This window comes from Pteronotus mesoamericanus, unplaced genomic scaffold (genome assembly GCF_021234165.1).
Source record: "Pteronotus mesoamericanus isolate MK-2021 breed Mesoamerican mustached bat unplaced genomic scaffold, CSHL_Meso_final scaffold_21, whole genome shotgun sequence".
In the NCBI taxonomy this organism is placed as follows: Eukaryota; Metazoa; Chordata; class Mammalia; order Chiroptera; family Mormoopidae; genus Pteronotus; species Pteronotus mesoamericanus.
The window spans coordinates 18,089,957-18,114,034 of NW_026555310.1; the positions used below are offsets into that span (position 1 = coordinate 18,089,957).

Here is a 24,078-nt window from a genome sequence, read left to right on the forward strand (position 1 = left end):
AGAAAACGTCCCTTCAAATTTCAATTAGAAATTCTTCTCTGACAGTCAAAAGAGATAGTGGTCACCAAAAATTAAGTTCTGGATTTATGATACTAACATCATTGAGGCTCTTTAGAAATACAGAATTTGGGAAGTCACCTTGATAGTAAGTATCAAAGAATATCAATTTGAGCAGAAAGCATTTTATCTTTGAAGTTCTATATAACTGGTTTTTCAGAATTGCATTCCCTACATAGGATAAAAACTGAAGTGGGTAGATGACACATGATAGATGTGGTCGATTCCTAGGGCTGCTATACATTATCACTGGCTGTGTAGCTTAGCAGAAATTTATTCTTTCACAGTTCTGAAAATCAAAAAAGCCAGAAGTCTGAAATCAGTCAGGGTTGCTCCCTCTGGAATGTCTGAGGGAGAATTCATTCCATGCTGCTCTCCCAGCTTCTGGTGGCACCGCATAATCCTTAGGGTTCCTTGACTTCCTAACTCTCTGCATCTGGCCTCTATGGCTTTTTCCTCGTGTCCCTTCCTGTTTCAAATCTCTCTTGTAAGGACACGGGTCACTGGATTTAGGGCCCATCCCAAATCCAGAATGATCTAATACTAAGGTCCTTCAAACTCTGCAAAGACTTTATTTGCAAAAGCGGTCACATTGCTACAGAAGGTTAGTAGGACCTGAATATGCCTTTGGGGGAGACGCTCTTAAACCCACCACAGAAAATAAAAATGTTTTCAGTGTCGATAATAAGTTGCTGGCCAATTCCACAAATGTATAGATAGACGTTGTTGCTAAGTATGAGTTTTATGGTAAGAAGCAATAAAGCACCTTAAAAATGAATGGAAGTAAGCACTGTTTTCAAATTAACTTGGAGAGCATATGAATTTTAATCACTCATCTTTATTGATAAAATAGGCTCCTATGCACTACATACCTTCAGACATAAATTTAAAAAAAGTTTGGGATGGAAAACTTTCTATATAACAAAGTAAATGTCTTTAAACACCAAGATCTTAAAATTATATCCAAGTAAGAAGACTAAGAATAAATTAACTTATTTGTTTACAAAAATAATTATTTATCAAGTAATATTTTATAATAGAGCTGCCTCAATGAACTGCCTCAGACTTAATCTCAACTGTGTATCATATTTTCTTTAATTCTAACTTGGGATAAAAACTATATGAATGAATGTGCCATCAAATTAAGGGGTACTTTCCCAAAAACAAATAGAAAAGTTTAAAAATAAAAACTGTCATTTATTTATAAAACATTAAGGCCTCTGAATGAAAACAAAAATCAATTTAATGTCTGGGTCTATAGCCCTTTTCTAGTCAATCAGCCCCATCAACCCCACTTACCCCAAACTTAAGACAGAAAAATTCTGAAAAGTAGTTTTAAATTTCACCAGTCTATGAAATTATACATAAAAATCACCATGTAAATATTTAATAGATTTATACTCAAAAGTAATTTTTCTATTGTGCTAATTTTAATATGTATTTAATATAAATGAGCATAATATATTTGGTCATATCTGACAGTGTTATCCTTTTATTCTGTACTCACCCCAAAATAATAAAAATTTAGATTTCAATTGATGTTAAAGCACACTTCTATTTTTGGTGGCTTTAAAAAATCTACATATACTGGATATATATTTTATAAAAAAATAAAACAAATACTTTTAACTCCATTGATTATTTTGGTCCCTCTTTTAACTGAAAGGTTATAAAAAAAATCTTATTGGTTATGAGGACCAGATGGTGCTTAAGAACAGATCCAGAAATTTTTTTTTAAATTTTATTTTACTTTTTCTATCTCTCTTAATAGTTACTTTGTAAAAAGGGCTTTATGAGGCAGAAGATTTCCCAATATGCTATGCAATAACCATACCTAGCTTGCTTTGTCAAACATTTCAACTCTGTTAGGCAAATGAACTCCATAATATCCTTAAAGATCAACCAGAGAAGAATCTCATCTTCATTACTGATTTAGAACCAAAACTTAGTCTTTCAAAGGAGTAGTTTAACCTACTAAGTATGTCTCTTAAAAGATCTTCTTTCTTAGAAAGTAGTATTCCTTGTCTTTCATTCCTGAAACTATTTCATATGCTTAGCAGTTATGGACAATTGTTTGCTGAGTATTAATTATGGTAAATTAGCTAAAATTAAATTATCTCTTTTGTTTATGATGCATATAAAACATTCCTACAGCTTTTCAAACTGAATTTTCTTTGACAAAAATTTAAATTAATGGGAAGGTCACAGGCAATTATTAATGCTAAAGTCTCATGGTACATAAGCTATTTGTTGACTCTGACACCAAACAGGGAGGAAAAAATTTAGAATGATCTTCTATTCACCAAACTGTGGCAAAATCTGTATTTTAAAATTGGGATAATTTTATAAATTCCCAAACATTTATTGGGAATATTCCTCTTTATCCAAGTACCATCCAGAAAGCCAACAGCACTACTGAAAAATCTTGAAATGTTCAACAGTTGTGAAAATCTTCAATTTGTTCAACAATTAACAAAGTCTTAGTTTCTACTTTTCAACTGTATTTTTGAATAAAGTCTATGACCACGAACTATGCATTTTTTTTGTTGCTATCTCTTAAAAATGTCATTGCCAGTGCACTGTACACTGTACATATTATAGAAAATAAAAGGGTAGCTTGAGGTTGATTTTTCCGTAATTCATTCATTTTAGTAGGCCAGTCCCAGGGATTGTTTGGAGCCTTGTAAGAAGCCCACAGATTCTTCAGCTCTTTCTCAGGCTCAGGTCACTAGTGGTCACTAATGCTGACAAAGATGTACTTTCTGATACATCGTCTTTTCTCAGGTTCAAAAATGATTCTCGAGTTATCTGAAGGATCTCTCTTAAGCCTTTGTTTTCTTGCTATAAAAAGGCAAACAAAAACAAAGATGCAGTCACCAAGGTAGCTACAAGAGTACAAACATATCTTAAGAAAAGCCAAACATATGACAAATAAAAAGCAAGGCCTGTAAATGACAGGCACTAAATGATAAATGCAGTTGAAGATGCCAACTTGAGTCCAGAGACCACATTTTTAAAGAGGTAGGAATCATGTGTTCAAGGTCTTCCACTCCTACAGTCTTCTTATTTATGCAGCTGTAATTGTAGATGGAACCTGAGAAACTGCCTCATTTTACAATCACAGTATAGGTGAAGAAAATAACATCTAGATTTATTTTTTTTATAAACTCAGGAAGTTTGTAAATAATACCCTGGGACTATAACCTATTAGTACTTTAGTACTTTTATTACTTTCCATGATAGCATGAAATGCAAGACAAGCCAACTGGTTTGCCTTCCTTACTGGGATTCAGCAGCAGCAGGGCTGGCTGAGTAAATTGTGATGTTTTTCAAGAGAGAAAGTAAGTGACCAAATCTAGCACTGGTAAACAACCTTACCTTTTTTCTAGTTAATGGAAGAAATCTGCAGACATTTAAAAATAACCTTAACAATTTATTCCCTACCACTATACCTTTGGTTTTTCTTTCTCAGTTTCAATGGCATAAGGCAGGGATGAGCAAACTACAGCCTGGCTGGAGGTCTGTTACTGTAAATTAAATATTTCTGTAAATTCTGCATTACAATGGCCTAGTTGAGCTGTTACAACAGAGACTGTCTGGTTTATAAAACCTAAAGATTTACTATCTGGCCCTTTACTTAAAAAGTTTGCTTCTTCCTGTTGCAAAGAATGAGAGAAACTTGTAGGCTTTGAGAGGGAAGTAATCTTCGGCTTTCTATAACCAATTTCTCCAAAGAGTTTCAAAAAGAAGTTTTCAAAGCATAGAAGTCTATTCTATGGATTTGGATTATTCAACAATGATTTATGCTTTCATTGCACAAAATAAAGGACCATAATTTATGGGATATATTTTCTGGCATGAATCTTTGTATGAGCAGTTTTCACTCACATTTACAATTTAAAACTTACTTCAAGTTGAAATATTCTTTCCTGTTCCTTACAACCCTGTTGCTCATCAATTTCAATGGCTTTCCTCATTACTGCTGCCATTTCAGTTATCTGGTCAACATGCGCTTGTAATTCCTGAAAAAAAGAGTTGGGAGTTGCAAATTAGTGAAATATTGTATTATTTTTATTTTTGGATCCTCTCCTTTTTATCAAATCTGCATTGCAACTTAATATGAATGTAACACTTATACACTGCCATTTAACATGAATTAATATATCAAAACATATTTATAAAAAAGCTGACCAACCATGATCATGCTTTTGAAATCAGATTTCTGTCGGGACTAGAGTTAGGGATAAGCAGAACAATTTAATTAAACCCACTGGTAAGAAGAGTACTCATATTTCACACTCTTCTCACTACAAATGATCAGCAACTTTTTCTTTTTTTTGCAACTACCTACACTATTGATCAAAGTAATGGGAAAGATAAAAATTTATGACACATTCAATTTCTTTCTCCCAAAGATGTCATGACTTATAAATATTTTCTGTATTACTCATGCTTCAAAATTTATCTCAGCCCAATCTAGAACCCTTCTGAATTACAATCCTCTTCAACAGCAGAGACTATACTGTGCTTATATTTCCGTACTAGTGTCCAGTACATAATCTGTAATAAATACGGAGTAAAATGAACATAGTTCTGCTTTTAAGTATCAAAATAATAAATGGCCTCTTTGCAAACTGTTCAAAATATAATTTCAGTATAAAATAGACATCCACAGGTTTTTTGGTGCAACAAGTAACATAAATTTCTTCCAATCACATTCATTATTTTGCACGGCTACAATGTGTCAGGCACTGTCCTAGGCAACAGAAATATGAATTCTGTGAACACACAGTCCCTGATTTCAAGGAGCTTACAGACAAGTGAAAGATACAGACAAAACCGTTAAAATCAACATAAGCTTGAGAATAATCATTTTTTAAATGAAAAGCTTCTACAGACCATTATTCACTGTCAATTGAGGCTTATTTTACTATATTAATAAATACAAAAGTTAAATACAGAAGTTAACGACTCCCCAAATAACCATGAAGTCTCTTAAATAGTTGTTTAATTTCTATTTGTAGAAAGGATGTGAACAGGACCCCCTAAAACTTACAAAACTAGTAAACTGTGAAATGATGGAGAACAAATAGGAATATCTTTAGCAAACACATATTTAATACCTTCTTAAACAACTGAAATGCAGGTCCTTCTATTATTTTAATGGGGAAACCTGTACAATGCTAGTACACAGAAAAGGCAAAAATAAAGGACTAATCAACATTGTCTAATATGGTGTTAAATTTACATTAAATAAAATCAAATACATCTAAAGAAATTAGCAACTCAGTTCTCCAGCTGCACTCATGACACTGCAAGCAACTCAAAAGCCACAGGTGGCTGGCAGCTCCCATACTAGACGACACAGGTAAAGAGCATCTCCATTGTTTCAGAAAGTTCTACTTGACGGCCCCAGATTAGATGATGGTAGCAAGAATGACATCAAGACAAACACCTGCCATATTCTGCAAAATGATTAAAATGCCTCCCAATATAAAGGGAGCATATAGTGTCTAAAAGTAAGTTAAGGACAAATAACTACAGATGCAAACTGAATAATGATAATGAGTAAACATTTTGAATACAAACAACTTTCCCAGTTTTTGATTTTTTGTGTCCCATGTGACTGACCTGGGTTAAAAAACTACACAGGAAGTAAATAATTCTTTGCCTTTAAAATGGAAGACAACAAGATACCACCATTTTTTTTTAGGACAGAGTCTATTCTAATATAATCATTAGGAGTGGGAAAAAGCAGTTTTTTAAACAGAACAGTATTTTTACAGGTCCAGTTCATGGATGGTTCATTTATTACAATAAACTGTTTGGAGAAATATCATAGATCTTTCACTGGGCACAAAAGGTCAAGACCTGTGCTTTCAAAACTGTCCTAAAGGCAAGGAGTATCAGCAAAATAATTCTTGAACTGCCTTGACATGCCTTTTTCACTTGTAACTTTTGTTTAGGTTTATTTCAACTTTGTTCAATAAAGACCAGCTACAAGTAAGTTTGAAAAAAAAAAACCCAAACAGTTAAGACACAATGGCGTGTATGCTACTTCACTTAATAATACCTAAACAAAGGCATTTCAATTTTATTGTAAATTCACTAAAGGACCACAAACTGTCAAAATCTGAATTAAAATAGTTCATTTAATAATTTGATTGAACAACCTTGGCCGGGTAGCTCAGCTGGTTAGAGCATCAGCCCAATACACCAAGGTTGCAGGTTTGATGCCCAGTCAAGGCACATACAAGAAGCAACCAATGAATGCATGAATGAGTGGAACAGCAAATCGATATTTCTGTTTCTCTCTCTAAAATCAATAATTAAAAATAAAAAAATAATTTGAACAAAATTTTTATGAAATTCAGATTAAAATTAGTGCCAAGAACATATCTTTGATGTCCAGAAAAGAGAATAATGGTTTAAAGTTTACTAAATCTGCAGCAATAGCTAATAAGAAGGACAAAATGAAAAGCTGGCCAGAACAACTTTTAAGGCCTGTCATTATCTAACAGGATGTGTATGACACAATACACAGAGAATTAATGACAGACTTAAAGTTTCTATATTTTTTGCATGGCTATCAAAAGCACAGCATTTTAAAGTAATTTCATTTATTTGCTGATTTACTCTGGCAGGAAAACTCAATGTAAAAGAACTTTTTAAATGAATCCCCCCTTCCACCCACACCCCCAAAATTGACTGTTTTATTTAGTGTACATTCTGATTTGCTTCCAAGTGCCTCCTCTCCAGTCCATGTTGAGGTGCTTCAAGGATGTGTCGAGATGCATCAAGGAAGAATCCTTCGGAGTTGTTACGATGTACCATGTCAATCTGTAGTATAGAGTCATTATAATGTTAATACGGACATTATCCGTAATTTAAAAACTGAATGAGTGTTAGTTCATGCGTGTTAGCCAACTGTTTGAAATGTTTGCTTTTTTAAGATTTCCAAAAAGGCATCTGTTCAAAAATAATGGGGAAAAAAAATGAGTATTTGGGTGAAAATGAGTTCTCACTCTGACTCAAAAACGTTTGGGGAAGGGCAATATTCTACATTACAGTAGTCTCAAAAGGGTCTCTTATTCCAAAAATGCTGTTATATGTAACTCTGTTACCCATAAATGTGTTATAAAATTATTTTTGTGTTTAGGCATGTCAGTGCACTAGTTGCTAAACATGTTCTAAAATCTCTTATTTCTGCACCTTATTACACGAGTTTCTCTGCTCACCTACTTCTACTCGTTGACGCCCAACCCCCACTAGTTAATTCAAGGCTGAATACAGATATTCTTTTTTTCCTTAACCTTCCCCAATTCTCTTTATAAGAGCTAATCTTGCTTCCTCTAGTATTCCAGTAATAATTTCTTTTACTATTTTAGATTTCATCATATCCTGCCTTATATCAGAGTTATGTTTTTAGCTGTATCTCCCATTATACTGTAAGCTCCTGTGACAGAATAATGGAACTTATTCATTCATTCATCTTATTATTAATAACTAAGCCAGTGCAAGTGTTAATAGATGTTTGTTTAACTGAGTCAAAGTGTTTCCTTTTTGGGAAAAATCAAAATCACAAACATTAATATGTATTAGTTAGAATTAATAACGAGTAATTGAATAGCCATCATATTATGGAAGGCAAGGATCAGCACTTACGATGAATTTAATTTACATAATGAAAAAAGATGGTATACAGCTATCTTTAAAACTGTTTCATTCACATTGCTAGTTAATAAAACAACTCTGGTGAATGGTAAAATCTAAAGTGTTTTAGGAAACATTCACTTCTGTTACAGCTACTACCAGATGGGATTGGCAAGATGCAGTATCTTACTTTATGCATATTTTTGGGTCACAGTATTCTCTTTAGATCTTAAAAAAATTACTTCTTAGTGTATTAAACATAAAGACCCCTAAAATTTCTCAAGATCACATTATTTTTACCAATAATTTTAAGTCAATTCATATTTGTACCTTTAAAAAAACTCGTTACACATTTAAATATAAATATTTTTATAATAATCTCATTAACAAGAGATACATTTTATATTCAAAAGACTGCTACATAAACGGTCAATGGTTTCCTTTTGGTTAGGTGACAAATATAGCATAATTAGTTATTAAACCCATATTTATTTATTTAATTTACTACTTTACTATTTGACACAAGAGGTATCTGTTACTAACTTCTTCAAAGATCTACTTACTAGGTATTTAATGTTAATAGAATAATTAAATAATTTAAAAATACCTACAAGCACCATGATAGAATACACATTTTAAAGAATCCAAAAGATGTATCAATAATTGAGAAAGATAAAAATAAGTCTTAAAACAATCAGTATTTCTTAAATAATATTAGTTTTAACTACTAATAGTTAGCTCACCACTATCCATTACAGATAATGGCCTAGTAATTACAATCTAGTCTAATATTTTTACCTCATACCAGCAATTAAAATTCAGTTTAAAATGGAAGATAAATGGTAAAGACTATTCTACTTGTCTTCATAGCAGTTGTCAGCAAACACAAGGTCATACACAAAGGGAAGAGACACAGGGATGACAACAAGATGAAGAGAAGGAAAATACTAATTTTTAACCAGCTCAGCTATTACTGAAAATGATGTTCCTGATATGGGATTTGGGGGGAGGGGAGAAAATTTTAATATGTTGGTTCTTTTCCTCTCCTTGACCCTGTGTTTTTTCTATTACAGTCAAGATTATAATTTGAATCAGTTAGACTTATTCAGAAAATAGTTTTCAGAAAAACAAATTTACCTTTATCTGTGTTCAAATTTTTAAAGTTGTTTTCTGCATTTCAATTTTTGTTTTTGCAACAGATGTCAAAATATAAATCTATTAAAGAAATATGTTTTAAAAGCAGATGGCCTTATAAAAATAAATTTGAATTGAATACTTACCTTTATTTGCCAAATAAGGTTTACTTTTTAAATATATTAAAACTACTAGACACAAGGGAGTTAGAAGAGTAAATCTAACAAAATGATATATAAAAGGAAATGAAAAAAACAAGGAGAAATAGAAAACATTAAAAAGATAAAAATTTATCATGTGATTTAAAAAAAAATTCTGAACACAAGTTAACCAATTGTCCTTCTTTTCCATTTCAAATTATATTTATAGAATGGATTACCTTGGAGTGCTGCTCTTTCAACTTCATTATTATACCCGGATCATCTTTTTTGCTAGCCATTAGCAATCTAAACATTTGCTCGCGATACTTGCTCATTATAAGTTCCAAGGCAGACTGATGTTCTTCCAGGGATGTACGTAATTCTATCAAGAGTAACAGTACATTTTATTCAAACTTTTCTCTTTCATATTACATTTATTTTTAAAAAAGGCAACTTATAAAGAGGATATTTTAAAAAGAAAACACAATGGCTAGGAATCTAGCTTTATAGCTGTATAGAAATAAAAGATACCAAATGGAGTCCTTTATTAGTTTTTTAAATGACTATTTAAAACTCTTTTTTTGAGAATCCTTTCAATAAACATTTACTGAACAATCAGGTATCAGATGATGCTCTATTTTAGTAACACCAAAAGGCTATGGAGCTCGGAGCGTAGTGAAGAAAACAAATACGTAAATAATTATAATACTACGTGGTAAGTGCAGAGAGAAGCTCTACTCAAATATATATTAGAAATATGTGAGGAGAAATTGATGAAAGCTTCACAGAAGCTTAAGATGAACTTGCATTCTTTGAGCTGAAAAATAAAGGAAAGGACATTCTAAGTAGGCAGGCAGGAAAGTGAATGGTATGTTCAGAATCTAGTTTGAAAGGGCAAAAGCAAAGGTTTCGTGGAGAAGAGAGATGTGGGAAGACAAAAAGGATGGGAGTTGACTTTAAAGGCCAATGAAAAATGAATGTCACTGGCAGGTTCTGTGACTTTAAGCAAAATGACGTAGGAGTATAACAAAATCAATTTTACCAAAATCTAAGTGATATAAACAAGTTAAGTTCCTATGGCATCTCATCAATGTTATAACAACACTGAACAAAATGGTATTATTTGAGGACCTGCTGTATGAGGGTTCTTAAGCAAAAGAATAATATGATCAGATTTAAAAAAAAAAAAAGATTTTTATTTTTTAGAGAGACAGGAAGGGAGGGAGATGGGAAGGGAGCAAAATATCGATCAGCTGCCTCCTGCATGTCTCTTGCAAGCCCTGAACCAGGCACCATGGCCCACAACCTGGGGATGTGTCATGACCAGGAATCAAACTGGTGACCTTTTGGTCTGCAGAGCGATGCCCAATCCATTGAACCACACCAGTCAGGGCTAATCAGATATAGTTTTGAAAAATCCATCTGATGCCTGAGTTGAAGATGGACTGCAGGGGAAAAGAGAATGGAACCAGGGAGATCCATTAAGACAGTCCTGAAAGAGAGTGTAAACGCCCTAGCGGGGGAACAAAGCAGTGGGATTGCAGGGAATGAAACTGAGTTATTTCATAGGTAACAACAATGGCACAAACTGGGTGCTTGCAGTGAGGATCTAAGATGACCTCAAGCAAGGCAGATAGTCAAAGGCACGACAGGATAACGGACAATAAATATGACTCAGACATATTGGGTTGGCCAAAAAGTTCATTTGGTTTTTTCTGTAAGATGGCTCTACGTAGAGCTTAGTTGTCTTTAACTTCATTCAAAACAATTTTTTTAGGTATCATTGTGACAGCTGTCACATCAGTGTGCATTTAAAAAAAATCAAAATTGGTGAATTTCTGTGTAGCCATTTTAATACTGTAGAAGAAAATATGCAACATTTCCGGCATATTATGCTTTATTATTGCAACAAAAGTAAAAATGCAACAAAGGAAATAAAAGATTTGTACAGTGCATGGAGAAGGTACTGTGATTGATCAAACGTGTCAAAAGTTGTTTGCAAAGTTTTGTGCTGGAGATTTCTCACTGGACGATGCTCCATGGTCACGTAGACCAGCTGAAGTTGACAACAATCAAATGGAGACATTAACTGAGAACAATCCACATTATACCACACGGGAGAGAGCTGACATACTCAAAATATCCAAATCAATAAAGTTATTGGTGAAAATGAAAAATGTGTTTTTTATTTTACAGAAAAAAAACTAAATGAACTTTCTGGCCAACCCAATATGAACTCGAGAAGAGATGAAATAACATCAAAAAGTAAATTTAGTTGATTATTTCCCCATTTTTGACAATATTAATTGATCCGAAGTTGATAGTAGAACTGCAGATTAAAGTTCTCTTTTGATTTGCTATATGTAGTAGTAATATAGCTTGCCTTTGTTCTCTTGTTGCAGTTCTCTGATTTGTCTGTTTTCTTGCTGGATTCCCATAACTAATGTGGACCGTGGCCGATGTCTGGCAACTTCATTAAGTTCTTGAATTTCTTCCTGATACTAATGAAAATATTAAAAAAGGATATGTGGTAAGAAAATATTTGGAAATATAAATCTGAGACATATGTCTGGTAAGGATCTAGTATCCAGAACATAGAACTCTTACAAGTGAATGATAAGAAAAATAACCCCATTAAAACCTGAGCAGTAAGTTAAGAGATATAAGGTACGGACAGCATGGTGAGTTAACACTACTGTATTATGCACTTGAAAGCTGCTAAGAGAGTAGATGGTAAATGCTCTCACCACACACATGCAAAAGGTAATTAATTATGCGAGGAGAGGGAAATGTTAACTAACCTTATTATTGTAATCACTTCATAATATAGGATTAGCAAATCATCACATTGTATACCTTAAACTTACACAATGTTTTATGTCAATTATATCTCAGTAGAGATGGAGAAAAACCTAGCAAAGGATTTAGAGACATTGCTCTAAAGAAAATAATCAAATGGCCCACAGCACATGAAAAGATGCTTACATCATTAGTCACTAGGACAATGCAATACAATACAAGATACTACTTCACAACTGTTAGAATGACTTTAATCAAAAAGACAAGTAATAACAAATGCTGGAGAGAATGTGGAGAAATTGTAACCCTCACATGTTGTTGCTGGGAATGTAAAATGTAACTGCTCTGGAAAATAGTCTGACAGATCCTCCAAAAGTTAAACCAGAGCTATTATATGACTCATCCACTCCACTCTCAGTTATAGAGCCCAGATAACTGAAAACACGTCCACACGGAAACCTGTACATAAGTATTAGCAGCAGCATTGCTTACAATAGCCAAAATATAGAAACAGCCCAAATGTCCATCAACTGACGACTGATTGAGACAATATGACAGACCCTTACAATGGAATATTATTTGGTAATAAAATGGATGAGGTGTTGATTTCTGCTACAATATGGACGAACCTTGAAAACACAATTGAGTCACACAAAAAGTCCCATATTGCATGATTCTGTTCATATAAAATGTTCAAAATATGCAAATCTATCTAGATAGAAAGACTAATGATTGCCGGGGGCTGGGGAAAGACAGGGGCTTTGGGGTGAGACTATTCTGGAATTAATGATTATGGTTGCAAACCTGTGAATATTCTAAAACCCAATACATCATACCTCTCAAATAGTTAATTTTATATGTAAATTATATCTCCACAACATGTGCAAAAGAAATGCAATATTATTATTTCTTTTTAAAAAAATCCTCACCCAAGGAACTGCTTATTGATTTAGAGAGAGGGGAAGGGAGGCAGAAAGAGAGGGAGAGACACATTGGTCAGTTGCCTTTTGTATGTGCCCCAACCAGAGATTGAACCCACAACTCAGGCTGGTGCCCTGACAGGGAATTGAACGTGCGATGTTTGGTTTGTGGGATGATGACACCCAACCAACTGAACCATGTTGGCCAGAGCTATTTCTTTTCTTTTCTTTTTTTTAATAAGTAGGAATCTAACTTTAAAATTTTACTCCTTCATTTTAAGACATTTTGATTAGTCACTTAGTAACATAGTCCTTATTACATTCCTAGTTCTAAATTTGGTTGTCAAACTCCTTTTTTTTAAACAATCAGATGTATGAGGTCTGTCTGGAAAAAAGTCCAGCCATTGTTAATATAATGAGAATGGTTTGCACAACATCGATGTAACCTGGCAGCCAAGGCGAGTTCACTGTACTATGATGACTTCACTGTACTAGTCAGTGGGGGCAGCAGACACCATTGAGTGAGCATTATGTACTGTGTGGCCATTGCATTCAAAATGATTGAGGGAGTAGAGTGATGAATCTGCATCCAATTTTAGATTAAGCTTGAATATTCCTCCACAGAAACTATTCAAATGATTCAGAAGGTCACAGCTATGGGCAACTGGTGACTGGCAGCTTCATCATGACAATGCGCCTACTACTCATGCAGAGTGTTTTGGCAAAACATCAAATCACCCAGGTGACTCAGCCTCCCTACAGCCCAGATTGGGCGCCCTGAAACTTCTGGCTTTTCCCAGAACTAAAATCACCTTTGAAAGGGAAGAGATTTCAGACTGTCAATGAGATTCAGGAAAATACGACAGGGGAGCTGATGGCGACTGGGAGAGCTGTGGGAGGTCCCAAGGTGCCTACTTTGAAGCAGACTGAGGCATCACTGTCCTATGAACAGTGTTTCTTGTATCTTCTTCAATAAATGTCTCTATTTTTCATAGTACATGGCTGTATACTTTCTGGACAGACCTGGTATGTTCACTGGTATGCATGAGACAGCTGCACAATTAGGGAGGTATGTAATCTATTCAGGGCAACAGAGTTGCAAAACAAATGAAGTAAACTTGTTTCATTATTTTCAGTAGCTTTGATAAAAGCTTGATCCCAGAGTGCTTCCTTTTCCAAAATGAATGAGTTTCATAAAGGGTAGGCTATGAACATACATTGCCCTCCACTGATTTCAATGAGAGTATCAGATTTTACAATTCTCTTAGAGTTGAAAATTTTTATAAGAGGGCTTAAATTTTAGCTAAACTCCACAGACCACAGGAAAGTTCTTATATGCAAAACTAAGGATAACAAGAAGTGAAGCCCTTTTCACTTCTTTTTTTAACTGACAGCATTACATGTAAAATAAGGTAGCAAGTACAAATGCAGTAACTGCATGAGCTGTAAACTAGATACTGCCCTGCGTTATTTTTTTTTTTAATTTAGTGTTAAATTCACCTAAGTACTTTTAGAAAGAAAAATAAATATTTCTACATTATAAAAATGAGAGCAAAATGTCTATATTAGTAAATGACATTATCTTGTCTTTGTCAAATATATTTAGACTGAATCAATTAATATATTTTCTAAATTCAAATGTGTGTCTTTCAAAAAAGTGATCAGGTCTACAGTATTACAATATACATAATACATGTGTGAGATGACAAAATTATATTCTAAAGTAAAACTGAAACATATAATTCAAGCTACTTTTAAATTTTAGAGGGAATGTTAAAAAAATAAATACTAATGAAGTACAAGTCAGTGATTCAAGCAATACATAAATGCCAATGACTGCTTTTTTAAAAACTAGAATCAACAAAAAAGAAAAAACCAAACCTGCTTCATTGCTTCTACTCGCTTGTTGAGAGCTGTGGTCTGCTCAATCAGGGATTCTGCTGCATCGTCATGATCTCTCAGTCTTTCAACAAGAGCTTTAGCATCAGCAAGTGCCTTTTCAATTGTGCAACTCATTTCTCAAGGAATATCTATAATTAAAATTAAAATTAAGATCAAAAACAAAGCTAGTATACCATCTTATTTTAGCTTCGTGTTAACATATATATGCTTCTGGAGCTACATTTATTACAGGATTGTCCATTCTCTGGGGAGAAAAAAACATTTAAGAACAACAGTGGTGTTGCTTCTGTTAGGATGGCAGAAGCTTGAAAGTGAATTTATAGTATTTGAAAAAGTTAGACAATATATAAACAATTTGCAAACATAATCAGAATGTATGTAAAATACCCTGAATTTATAATGGGGAAAAAAGTACACATACAATTAATACATTTTATACTAAACAGAAATCGTGCTCTTCGTAAGGGCACTGCCAGTCTTGCCGTTTGTGAAAAATGTCATTTTGCTTGTCTATCCTGTAGTCAATCTGACTATAAGATCCTTCCTAGCTTCTGCTTGGTCGGGCTACCTGAGACAATGTTCACAAACACACACTACTGACCAGCTGAAATGGCACCTATGCGTCATGATAAATCAAAGTGTCAACTGTCTTCTGGTGAACTTCTGCTTCTTATATAAAGTTGCATTAATTCCACTGCCCCCCTATACCTGCCCAGCAGTCACCAGCTTTTTCTCTATATCCATGGGTCTGTCTCAATTGTTTATTCATTTGGTTTTTTTTTTTTTTTAGATTCCACGTATAAGTGAAATCATGTGATATTTGTCTTCCTCTGACTTATTTCATTCAGCATAATACATGTTACCTCAAAGGGCAAGATTTCATTTTTTTATTGTTAATATTCCATTGTGTGTACATATATACATATGTATAAAATATGTATGCATATATATGTGCATACATATATACACATGTATATAAATGCACATGTATCACATATATGCATATATGCACACCCATATATGGGGGGTGTGTGTACACACACATCCCACTTCTTTATCCATTTATCTATTGATAGACATCTAGGTTGCTTCCTTATCTTGGCTATTACTAGTAATGCTGCAATGAGCCTATGGAGGCATGTATCTTTCCCACTTAGGGTTTCGGATTTTTTGTTTTGTTTGTTTTGATAAATACTTGAGATGGAATTGCTGGATTGGATGGCTGCTCTATTTTAATTATTTAAGGAATCTCCAGACTGCTTTTCCTAGTAGCTACACTAATTTATAATCCCAGCACAGTATATGAGGGCTACTTTTTCTCTACGTCCTCATCAGCACTTACGGTTTGTTGGTTTATTGATAGCCATTCTGGCAGATGTGAAGTGGTATTTCATTGTGGTTTTTAATTTGCATTTCCCTGATGATTAGTAATGCTAAGCATCTTTTCATGTTTATTGGCTGTCTGTATGTCCTCTTAAAAGAAATATTTATTCAGGTCCTTTGCCCATGTTTTAATTGGACTGCTTTTTTTCTGTGTGTTAAGTTGTATAAGTTCCTTATATATTTTGGATATTAACCCCCTTATTGACTGTATCATCTGCAAATATCTTCTCCCATTCAGTAGATTGTCTTTAATTTTGTTAATGGCTTCCTTTGCTGTGCAAAAACTCTAGTTTGCTGTAGCCCCGTTTGTTTATATTTTCTTTTTGCTCTTGCCCGAGGAGAAATAGCCAAAAATATTGCTAAGAGCAGTAGCGAAGAGTTTACTGTCCATGTTACCTTCTAGGAGTTTTATGGTTTCAGGCCTTACACTTAAGTCTTTCATCCAGTTTATTTTTGTATATGGTGTACGAAAATGTTCCCATTTCATTTTTCTCATGTGTCTCTCCAGTTTCCCCAACACCACTTATTGAAGAGACCAAAGGATTTACCTTCTAAAATTTGAGAGGTTTAGATAAAGGTATTTGTAAATATGATAAGTGAAAGAACCATTAAAGGAGCCAATGTCCCAAACTGACTAAAACACAAAAGGACAACTATCCAAAATCTGTCCAAGACGCTGCTATAAGAGAGAACATGCAACAATGCCCTGTACTTCCTCTAAACTTCAAAGGGAATTACCTTAAAAAAAAAAAAAAAAAAAGAGGACAGTGGGTAGGGCAAATTGGGTTATAAGTAAAACATAAAATATATTTGTTTTACAATAAAAATAACTGGTTGTAACAGATGCTGGTTGTAAAGAAAATGATTAAAAAAATCTGAAAGTCTAGAGAAAGTCGTAAAAGACTTGAGGGAGATAAAGTTTATCTTGGTTTAATAGAACAACTCAAGTACTAAAAATCCCTAACAATCCCAGGTCTCAACTGTAAGTGATATTATTGGGACCACTATCAGAACAATACTTCTTTATGCTCTGTAACACAACATCTACAAATTTAGTAAAAGGACCTGTTTTCAAATAAAATTCACTAAGATTCCTATATATGATCAGATGATAGGTGATTTAGGCATGACCTATAGTATGTAAAATTCAGTAAGATGCAAAAAAAACAAAAACAAACAAAAAAACCTATGCTTCCAGAATCCTTGGGCAAAAGAGTCCACAGGCATAGATTAATTGGAACTGAGCCCTGAATCTAGATGAAGCCTTTCTAGATAATCATACATCTTTCTCCTTTTTGAAACATGAAAAGGTTATGCTGTGTTCTGGGAATATTAACTGCACAACATGGCACCTGAGGTCCACTGCCTACTAAATCCCATACCTTAATTCAGTAGCTAAGGCTCAGCCTCCTTCTCTCAGTAATAGGCCTCCACTAAACCATCTTTAGAGCTTATGTTAGGTTTTTAAACCTAATGTAATCACATGCAGCTACAGGAAGCCACCCTAAAATTTCTACTGGCTGAATAATTATGAACTATTGTTACTTTCTCCTTTTCATATTACCATCGACTGGAGTAACACTGTTACTCCAACAACACTACCTATTGAAAGAGAACCTTATGATTGTGTTTTCACAGACCAAGAAATGCCCAAACTTAAATTTTGATTTTTCTAGTACCAAATCATGAGTTTACTGTGTTAATGAATTTTATATTAAAGCAAAAAGTGATGATAGACACTTCAGTCACTCTGATAAAATTAAACTTCTTATGAGAGGCCAAATTGATCACATGATTTAACTGTGACCTTCTAAGACGGAGCAACTTGCTAAAATAAGAGTAAATTTATGTACTAATAGCTGGATCATTTTGGGAATAATTTACTTCTTTGAGATGTTACAAAGAAAAGACATTCTTCAGATAACCCTTAAAAACAACAATTATATTACTTGATGGCTTGATGCTACCTAAAACAATGGTAGAAACACACAATAAAAAAGATACTATATGAGATAATTTACTATACTATAGATACTATGAAGCTATTTTAAAATACTCTAAATAAAAAGATTGCTTTGACTAAAAGTCCTTATGCAAGGGCCTTATATAAAACAAGAACATCATAACAAATTGATGGAGAAGTTTAAAAATTCTATCAGACACACAAAATCTGACCTGACAAATTTCAAAAAGAAACTGGGGTGACCCAGTTGTAAAATCCATGAGATAAAAGCTGCCACTATCAGAATGGCTACCTGATACCACCAGATAAAAGCTCAGATGCACAAGATATTCCATGAAACCTCCCGTATTAGCAGGAAAAAAAATATGCCACAATATTAAACACTGATGGGAAAATGTGATGGATTAGCAAAGGGTGTGACCCAGTGTATACCTTATTTTTTGTGAATAAATTAATCTGAAAAAATTGTGAAGCTGAAGCAAGGACTAAAACCATTCTTAAAGAATTTTTCTAACATCTCCTACTGGATTTGATAGGGTAACCTTTCTTTATGGTTTAAGAATATGTAATGTTTCTAAATATACCGATAAACATATTAGTATGTTTCTGTTACGGTTGGGTTGAAAAAGTTCTCTGTTGAAAAGCCATAATAAAATGGGGACACCTGTAATTGAACAATAAAAAAAATTAAAAGAAAAGCCATAATACTCAAAATGGTTAAAATACTATTATACTTTGTGTCTCCTACTAAGGACATGTTAAGTTTTTGATCAATTAATATGAAAATATATTTAAGTGGTTTACGGCCATACCACCCTGAATGTGCCTGATCTTGTCTGAAAATATATTTAACTGAAAAAATTATTATTTTTCTTTTCTTTCTTTCATTTTTTAAAGCCTCATCTGAGGATATGTTTATTGATTTAAGAGAGAGAGGAAGGTGGAAAGAGAGAAACATTGATGTGAGAGACAAACACTCAACAGTTGCCCCCTGTATGTGCCAGACTGGGGATCTAACACGCAACCTAGTTGTGTGCCCTGGTTAGAAACTGAACCTGTGACCTTTTTTTTTTTTTTTAATTCAGGACAGGTAGTCTAATGGCAAACCACACACAAATCCAGAATTACAAAGAAGGGGAGTGTTTTTTTTTTGTTTTTTTGTTTTTCATTTTGTAATTATTTTTTTATTTTTATTTTTAATTTATTTACTTTTTAAATACATTTGTCTCTGCCTCCCCCCCCTTTCCCTTGCCCCCTCCCACCTTCCCTCCCTCAGCTCTTCCCCTTTGGTTTTGTCCATGAGTCCTTGCTATATGTTCCTTGCCTTTCCCCTTCCCTTAAAAATATGGAACGCTTCACGAATTTGCGTGTCATCCTTGCGCAGGGGCCATGTTAATCTTCTCTGTATCGTTCCAATTTTAGTATATGTGCTGCCGAAGCGAGCACTGAACCTGTGACTTCTTCGTGTAGAGGATGATGCTGTAACCAACTGAGCCCTCTGGCCAGAGCTGGGACAATTTTGTAATGAATTTAAATTATGCAACATTTTGCCTCTTTCTTGGGAATTTTCCTGTTTTCATTATTCCCAGACCTGAAAAAAATCCCAAAAAGGATAAATCCAAGAAGGTGCAAGCTCAGACATATCATAATCAAATTTCTGAAAACTGAATACAAATAAAAACCTTGAAAGGCAGTAGAGAGTGGAACACTTATAGTGCTGATAAAACAGCTGTCAACCTGGAATCCTATATCCAACAAAAACTGCCTTCACATAAGAAGGTGAAATAAGAATCATTCTCAGATGAAGAAAAAAGCAATTCATTTCTAGATCTGTTCTAAAAGAAATTCTTCAGAGACAAGCAAAATGGTATCAGAAGGAAACTCAGAGCATTCAAATTAAAGGAAGAGTAATAGAAATTGTTAATATCTAGATGAATATAGTAAACTAATTTCTTCATGAGTGCTTTAAAACGTAATATTTGAAAATAAGAACTGTAACTTTTGTCTCATGAAATTTCCAACTTATATAACTAAACATAAAGTTAGGAGGTTAGGTGGACCTATATAGTAATAACATTTCAACATTTTACTTGAAATTATAAAATGTCAATTATAAGTAGAATGTGAAAAAGTTACATACATGTATAGTAATTCCTAGAAAAATGTCTAAAAAACTGTAGAGATAATACCTTATTTATTAACATAATGAGGAACAGGACAATCTGGTTAATTGTACAGTATATATCATGGTATTCAACTGAATTCCCTACCCCCAGGGAAAGTCAAAAATATACAATAACCCAAAGAAAATGAAAAACAGAAACAAAGGAATAAAATATTAAAAGAACAAGCAGAAAACAAATGATACCATGGTGAACCTAAATCTAAATGTATTAATAATTACACTAACTATAAATGTTCTAAACACACTAATTAAAATACAGATTATCAGGATGAATTTAAAAAGCAGGGCCCAACTGGATATTGTCTATACAAAACTCACTTCAAATATGATGTAGGTAGGTTAAAAGTAAAAAGATGGAAAAATATACATTAATAAACACTAATCAAATGAATGATAGCACCAGGCAGCACTGAAGAAGACAGGCTAGTACAACACTGGAAATAGTTTCTGATCTCCAGTCTAGCACTCTATTCAGGAGCCAAGGTGGATCCCCAAGACACTGTTTGCTTTTACTTATATATTGTGAAAACCTCTTAGTCTCCTTAGCTGGAAAAACAAAGCAAAAAACCTGACCCTACTTCACTAAGTAGAATTCTAAAGTATTTTTAAAAAACATGTCAAGCCAGCAATAGAAAATAAATAAGAGTGTAAATGAAGAAAGGATGAAAAATAACAAAATTTCAAAAATTTTTCCTTATAACTAATAAAACCCTAGCATCCATTTTAATTAGGCATTATAGTTAATTATAAAACCAATAATAAATGTTTACAGATAGGTTTTTTGAAATTACAATTAACATTCACTTATAAAAACATTCCCTAGATTGCATAAAAGTACTACTATAAAAATAAACTATATTTAAAATGTGTTTTATAACTATAAAAATAATGCTATTCAGAAAAGTGAATTTTAAACATCAGGTAATTCAAAGCATAATTTTATTAGCATTTCAGTAAAGCAGTGACACAGAGTTTCTAAGAATCTGTATGTTCATTTCCTGTATGTGAAACCACAGAAAAGTTTAAAATATTTTATAATATGCATTTACTTTGCCACCATTTTTTGAAAAACATTGTTTTTCTCTTCTTCTTTGGTTGGCAAGTGGAGTGGGAGGAAGATTGTTTCCAAATTCTCTAACAAGTTTTAAAAATAGAATACAGTTACCAAAAAAAAAAGTATTCTTAATTTATCTGCCTATTTTTATAGTACTTATCTTAATTAATACTTACATTATCTTCTACAGGTACGCCCAAATTACAGGTGAAATTTTTCTAGAGCAGGTTTCCACCCGCATTAGCTATATTCTCACCCACTTTTCCACCCAAAGACATTCACAGTCAGGCTCTTGGCAGAGGGTTCAGAACATTCTGCTGCTAATAAAAGAGAAACCACCGCCCACCCATGACAGCAACTGACAGCTGTTTAGTTTTAGATTTTGGTTAACAAAATTTTAAAGAAATTCAAGTCACTCATTTCTTTTTTATCCACAAATCCAGTATGCTACAGCTGGGCCTACAGAAATATTGTGACTACTGATAAGCCATTCACTGAAGTGTCTTCAAATGTCAACAATCTAGTTTAGTTAAAAGCCTTTTTAGATTGCTCAGGCAGGAACCTAATGGCAATTAGTAGATAATATTAACAGACACGTACGGAAATAGAAACATAAAAAGGCATAGTATGGCTTTCTTATAAACTTTTAATTTAAAAAAATGTAGAAAGAAAGCATGTAAGTTACATGTAAAAATAATCACCTTACACAGGCACATCAGTGTATTTGAAAGCACAGAAAATTTTCAGTCCTTGAACATGATGGAATGAACACATCTGAAGTTTTACAAAGCAGCTATACGAAGAAGATAAATTTTTAAAGTTGGAAAAAACAAAATTTGAAAGTAAGGACACAGAAGAATTTTTTGAAATCACATGTTACCTTAGAATTGTGGCTAAATATAAGTTGCATTTATATATATATAAAATACGTATATAATAAACATATTATTATATAACAGATATATATTTTTTCCAAACAGTTATGACCATTCAAAAAGGAAATAATCTAACTTAAATCAGTTACTTCTAACCAATGGGCCAAGAAGTCATTGGAAGAGTTGCATGGATGTACATACACCAAAAGCACGGTATTTCTCTCACACATATAGCGCACTATTTTTCAAATACAGACACATATTCGTATTAAAAAATCAATTAAAAGTATAGTAGTTTTTTGCCATTATGCATAATTTCAATCAACAAATACTAAAAGTACAACTACTTCTGTGCTGGGGCTCCACGGTTCCTTATATTCAGAACAGGTAAGTGGTCATTCAGCTAATATTCAAGGTTCCTTCTGGCTCTAAAAATTCTGATTTTAGGGGCACTTACAACTCCAATGGTGAATCTTTATAACTATTATAAATATTTATACGTGTGTGTATATATATACATATATATACACACATATATATAAAAATGCCTATGTACCAAGGATTAGACTAGCGTTTGCTACAAAGATGACTTAGACATGATTCCAGAAACAAGCTCAAATTAGCACAAGAGACAAGTTGTATTATATGAACAAATAATACAAGCTTATAAATATCGCAGAACTGTTTCAAGTGCTTTGGGAGCACAGTAGTATTATCAATGTCACCTGGGGGATCTGAGGTGACAATGATCTATGAACTGGGTTTTGATAGGTAGTAAAAACAAAAATAAAAAGGGAAGAGTAAGCATTCTAGACAGATGGTGCAGCACATACAAAGGCACAGAGCTGTGAATGTGCATAGCATGGTTGGGGAAACCGCCAGTTGTCTCGTATGGCTGGATAGTAAGGCAGTATTTGGAGACGCAAGATGAGACTAAAAAGGTAAAACAGATTGGGACAGATAGTAAAAAGTCCTGCTTACCCATTGGGAAATAATTCTGTCAGCAATACGGTTATTGAAAAAAAGTTTAAGGAGTGATATAAACAGATCACTGTTGAATTTCAGAATGATAACTCACTGGGAAGGGTGATGGTGGGGAAACTTAGCTGGGGGAGGAACACTGCAACAATGCCGGTGAAAGAAATAATACGTTGCAGTGCGTGTGGAATTGCAGAATCAAGGACGAAAGTGTCCAGTTTGGACAGCAGGATGGATACTGGTACCATGCAAAAATGGGATGCAGAAGAAAGGGAGGAGGAACTCCAGGGAAAAAAGTAGTATTCCTCGGAGGGCAGTTTCGAGAAAAAGGGAATAGCTGTCCATGTCCTGTGCTGCAAAGAGGTAAAGTGAAAACCGAAAGGGTCCTATTTTCCTCCCTTCAAGGGTGAGCTCCCAGGTGGGTTAGGCAGGAAGAAAACCGATAAGGAAGGTGTGTCCAGAGGACCAGGGCCAAAGCTTTTCATTAAACTTTCCGCACTTTAGTCCCGGAAAGAAGAGCTCAGAGCTGATGCCGGGGAGGGGAAGTACCGCTCCCAGGAGGGGGTAACCGGCGGGGGGAAATGACTAGGGCCGGTTGGTCGGTAGTTCGAGAAGGGAAAAGCACCAGAGCGGCCCAGGGAAAGGAAGCTTGCGACTCCCTGTGCCTGTTCTTGTCCCTGGATTTATTCCACTTACTCTGGTCTCAGTCCCTCGGAGCCGTCAACTGTGGCGATAAGGACTCAAAGCCTCTGCCAACGGGGACCTATGCACCCAAGGTAAGAGAGTCCTCTTGTTTGTTCACCTGCTTCAGCGAGCAGACGCAGAACACAGCACAGGTAGTCGAGGGGTAGCTGCAGGGTCAGCGGGGATCGGCCCCATCACTGGCCCCGGGAGCCGAGACCAACTAGCGCTCCCACAGCCCTTCAGCCTCGCGAGATTTTCTTTTTTGCGTCACCGTGGGGGCAGAGCCAAGAGTTTTATTTGCACCTTTCACTGACATGCGCGAGAGATGGGGGCAGGTCCTCTCTAAGTCCC

General features: G+C 34.2%; 1 protein-coding gene and 1 non-coding gene across 3 annotated transcripts; both read right to left on the reverse strand.

The window, feature by feature from the left end:
- Window positions 1–101: 101 nt before the first annotated feature.
- On the reverse strand, window positions 102–23,990 carry FGFR1OP2 (FGFR1 oncogene partner 2). Of its 2 annotated transcripts, XM_054591310.1 has the most exons (7): window positions 23,740–23,990; window positions 14,585–14,733; window positions 11,368–11,485; window positions 9,224–9,366; window positions 6,784–6,897; window positions 3,966–4,079; window positions 102–2,898 (listed from the first exon to the last, which is right to left on the reverse strand). In XM_054591310.1, exons 2-7 carry the CDS (start codon window positions 14,717–14,719, stop codon window positions 2,761–2,763), a joined length of 762 nt encoding a protein of 253 aa, XP_054447285.1. In that variant the 5' UTR covers window positions 14,720–14,733; window positions 23,740–23,990; the 3' UTR covers window positions 102–2,760. The 2 variants fall into 2 exon arrangements, with proteins under 2 accessions (XP_054447285.1, XP_054447286.1); XM_054591311.1 differs by lacking the exon at window positions 6,784–6,897.
- On the reverse strand, window positions 19,291–19,397 carry LOC129085148 (U6 spliceosomal RNA). The gene has a single exon (XR_008530652.1). It is a non-coding gene; the product is annotated as a U6 spliceosomal RNA (small nuclear RNA).
- Window positions 23,991–24,078: the final 88 nt, after the last annotated feature.

Excerpts from the sequence above, each read along its gene's own strand:
- FGFR1OP2 (XM_054591310.1), bottom strand. The coding sequence starts at position 14,719 with ATGAGTTGCACAATTGAAAAGGCACTTGCTGATGCTAAAGCTCTTGTT. Across the intron at positions 6,898-9,223 it reads TGAAAGAGCAGCACTCCAAG|ATTGACATGGTACATCGTAA; the intron begins GTAATCCATTCT and ends TCTATACTACAG. Across the intron at positions 4,080-6,783 it reads ACTTGGAAGCAAATCAGAAT|GAATTACAAGCGCATGTTGA; the intron begins GTACACTAAATA and ends TCTTTTTTTCAG.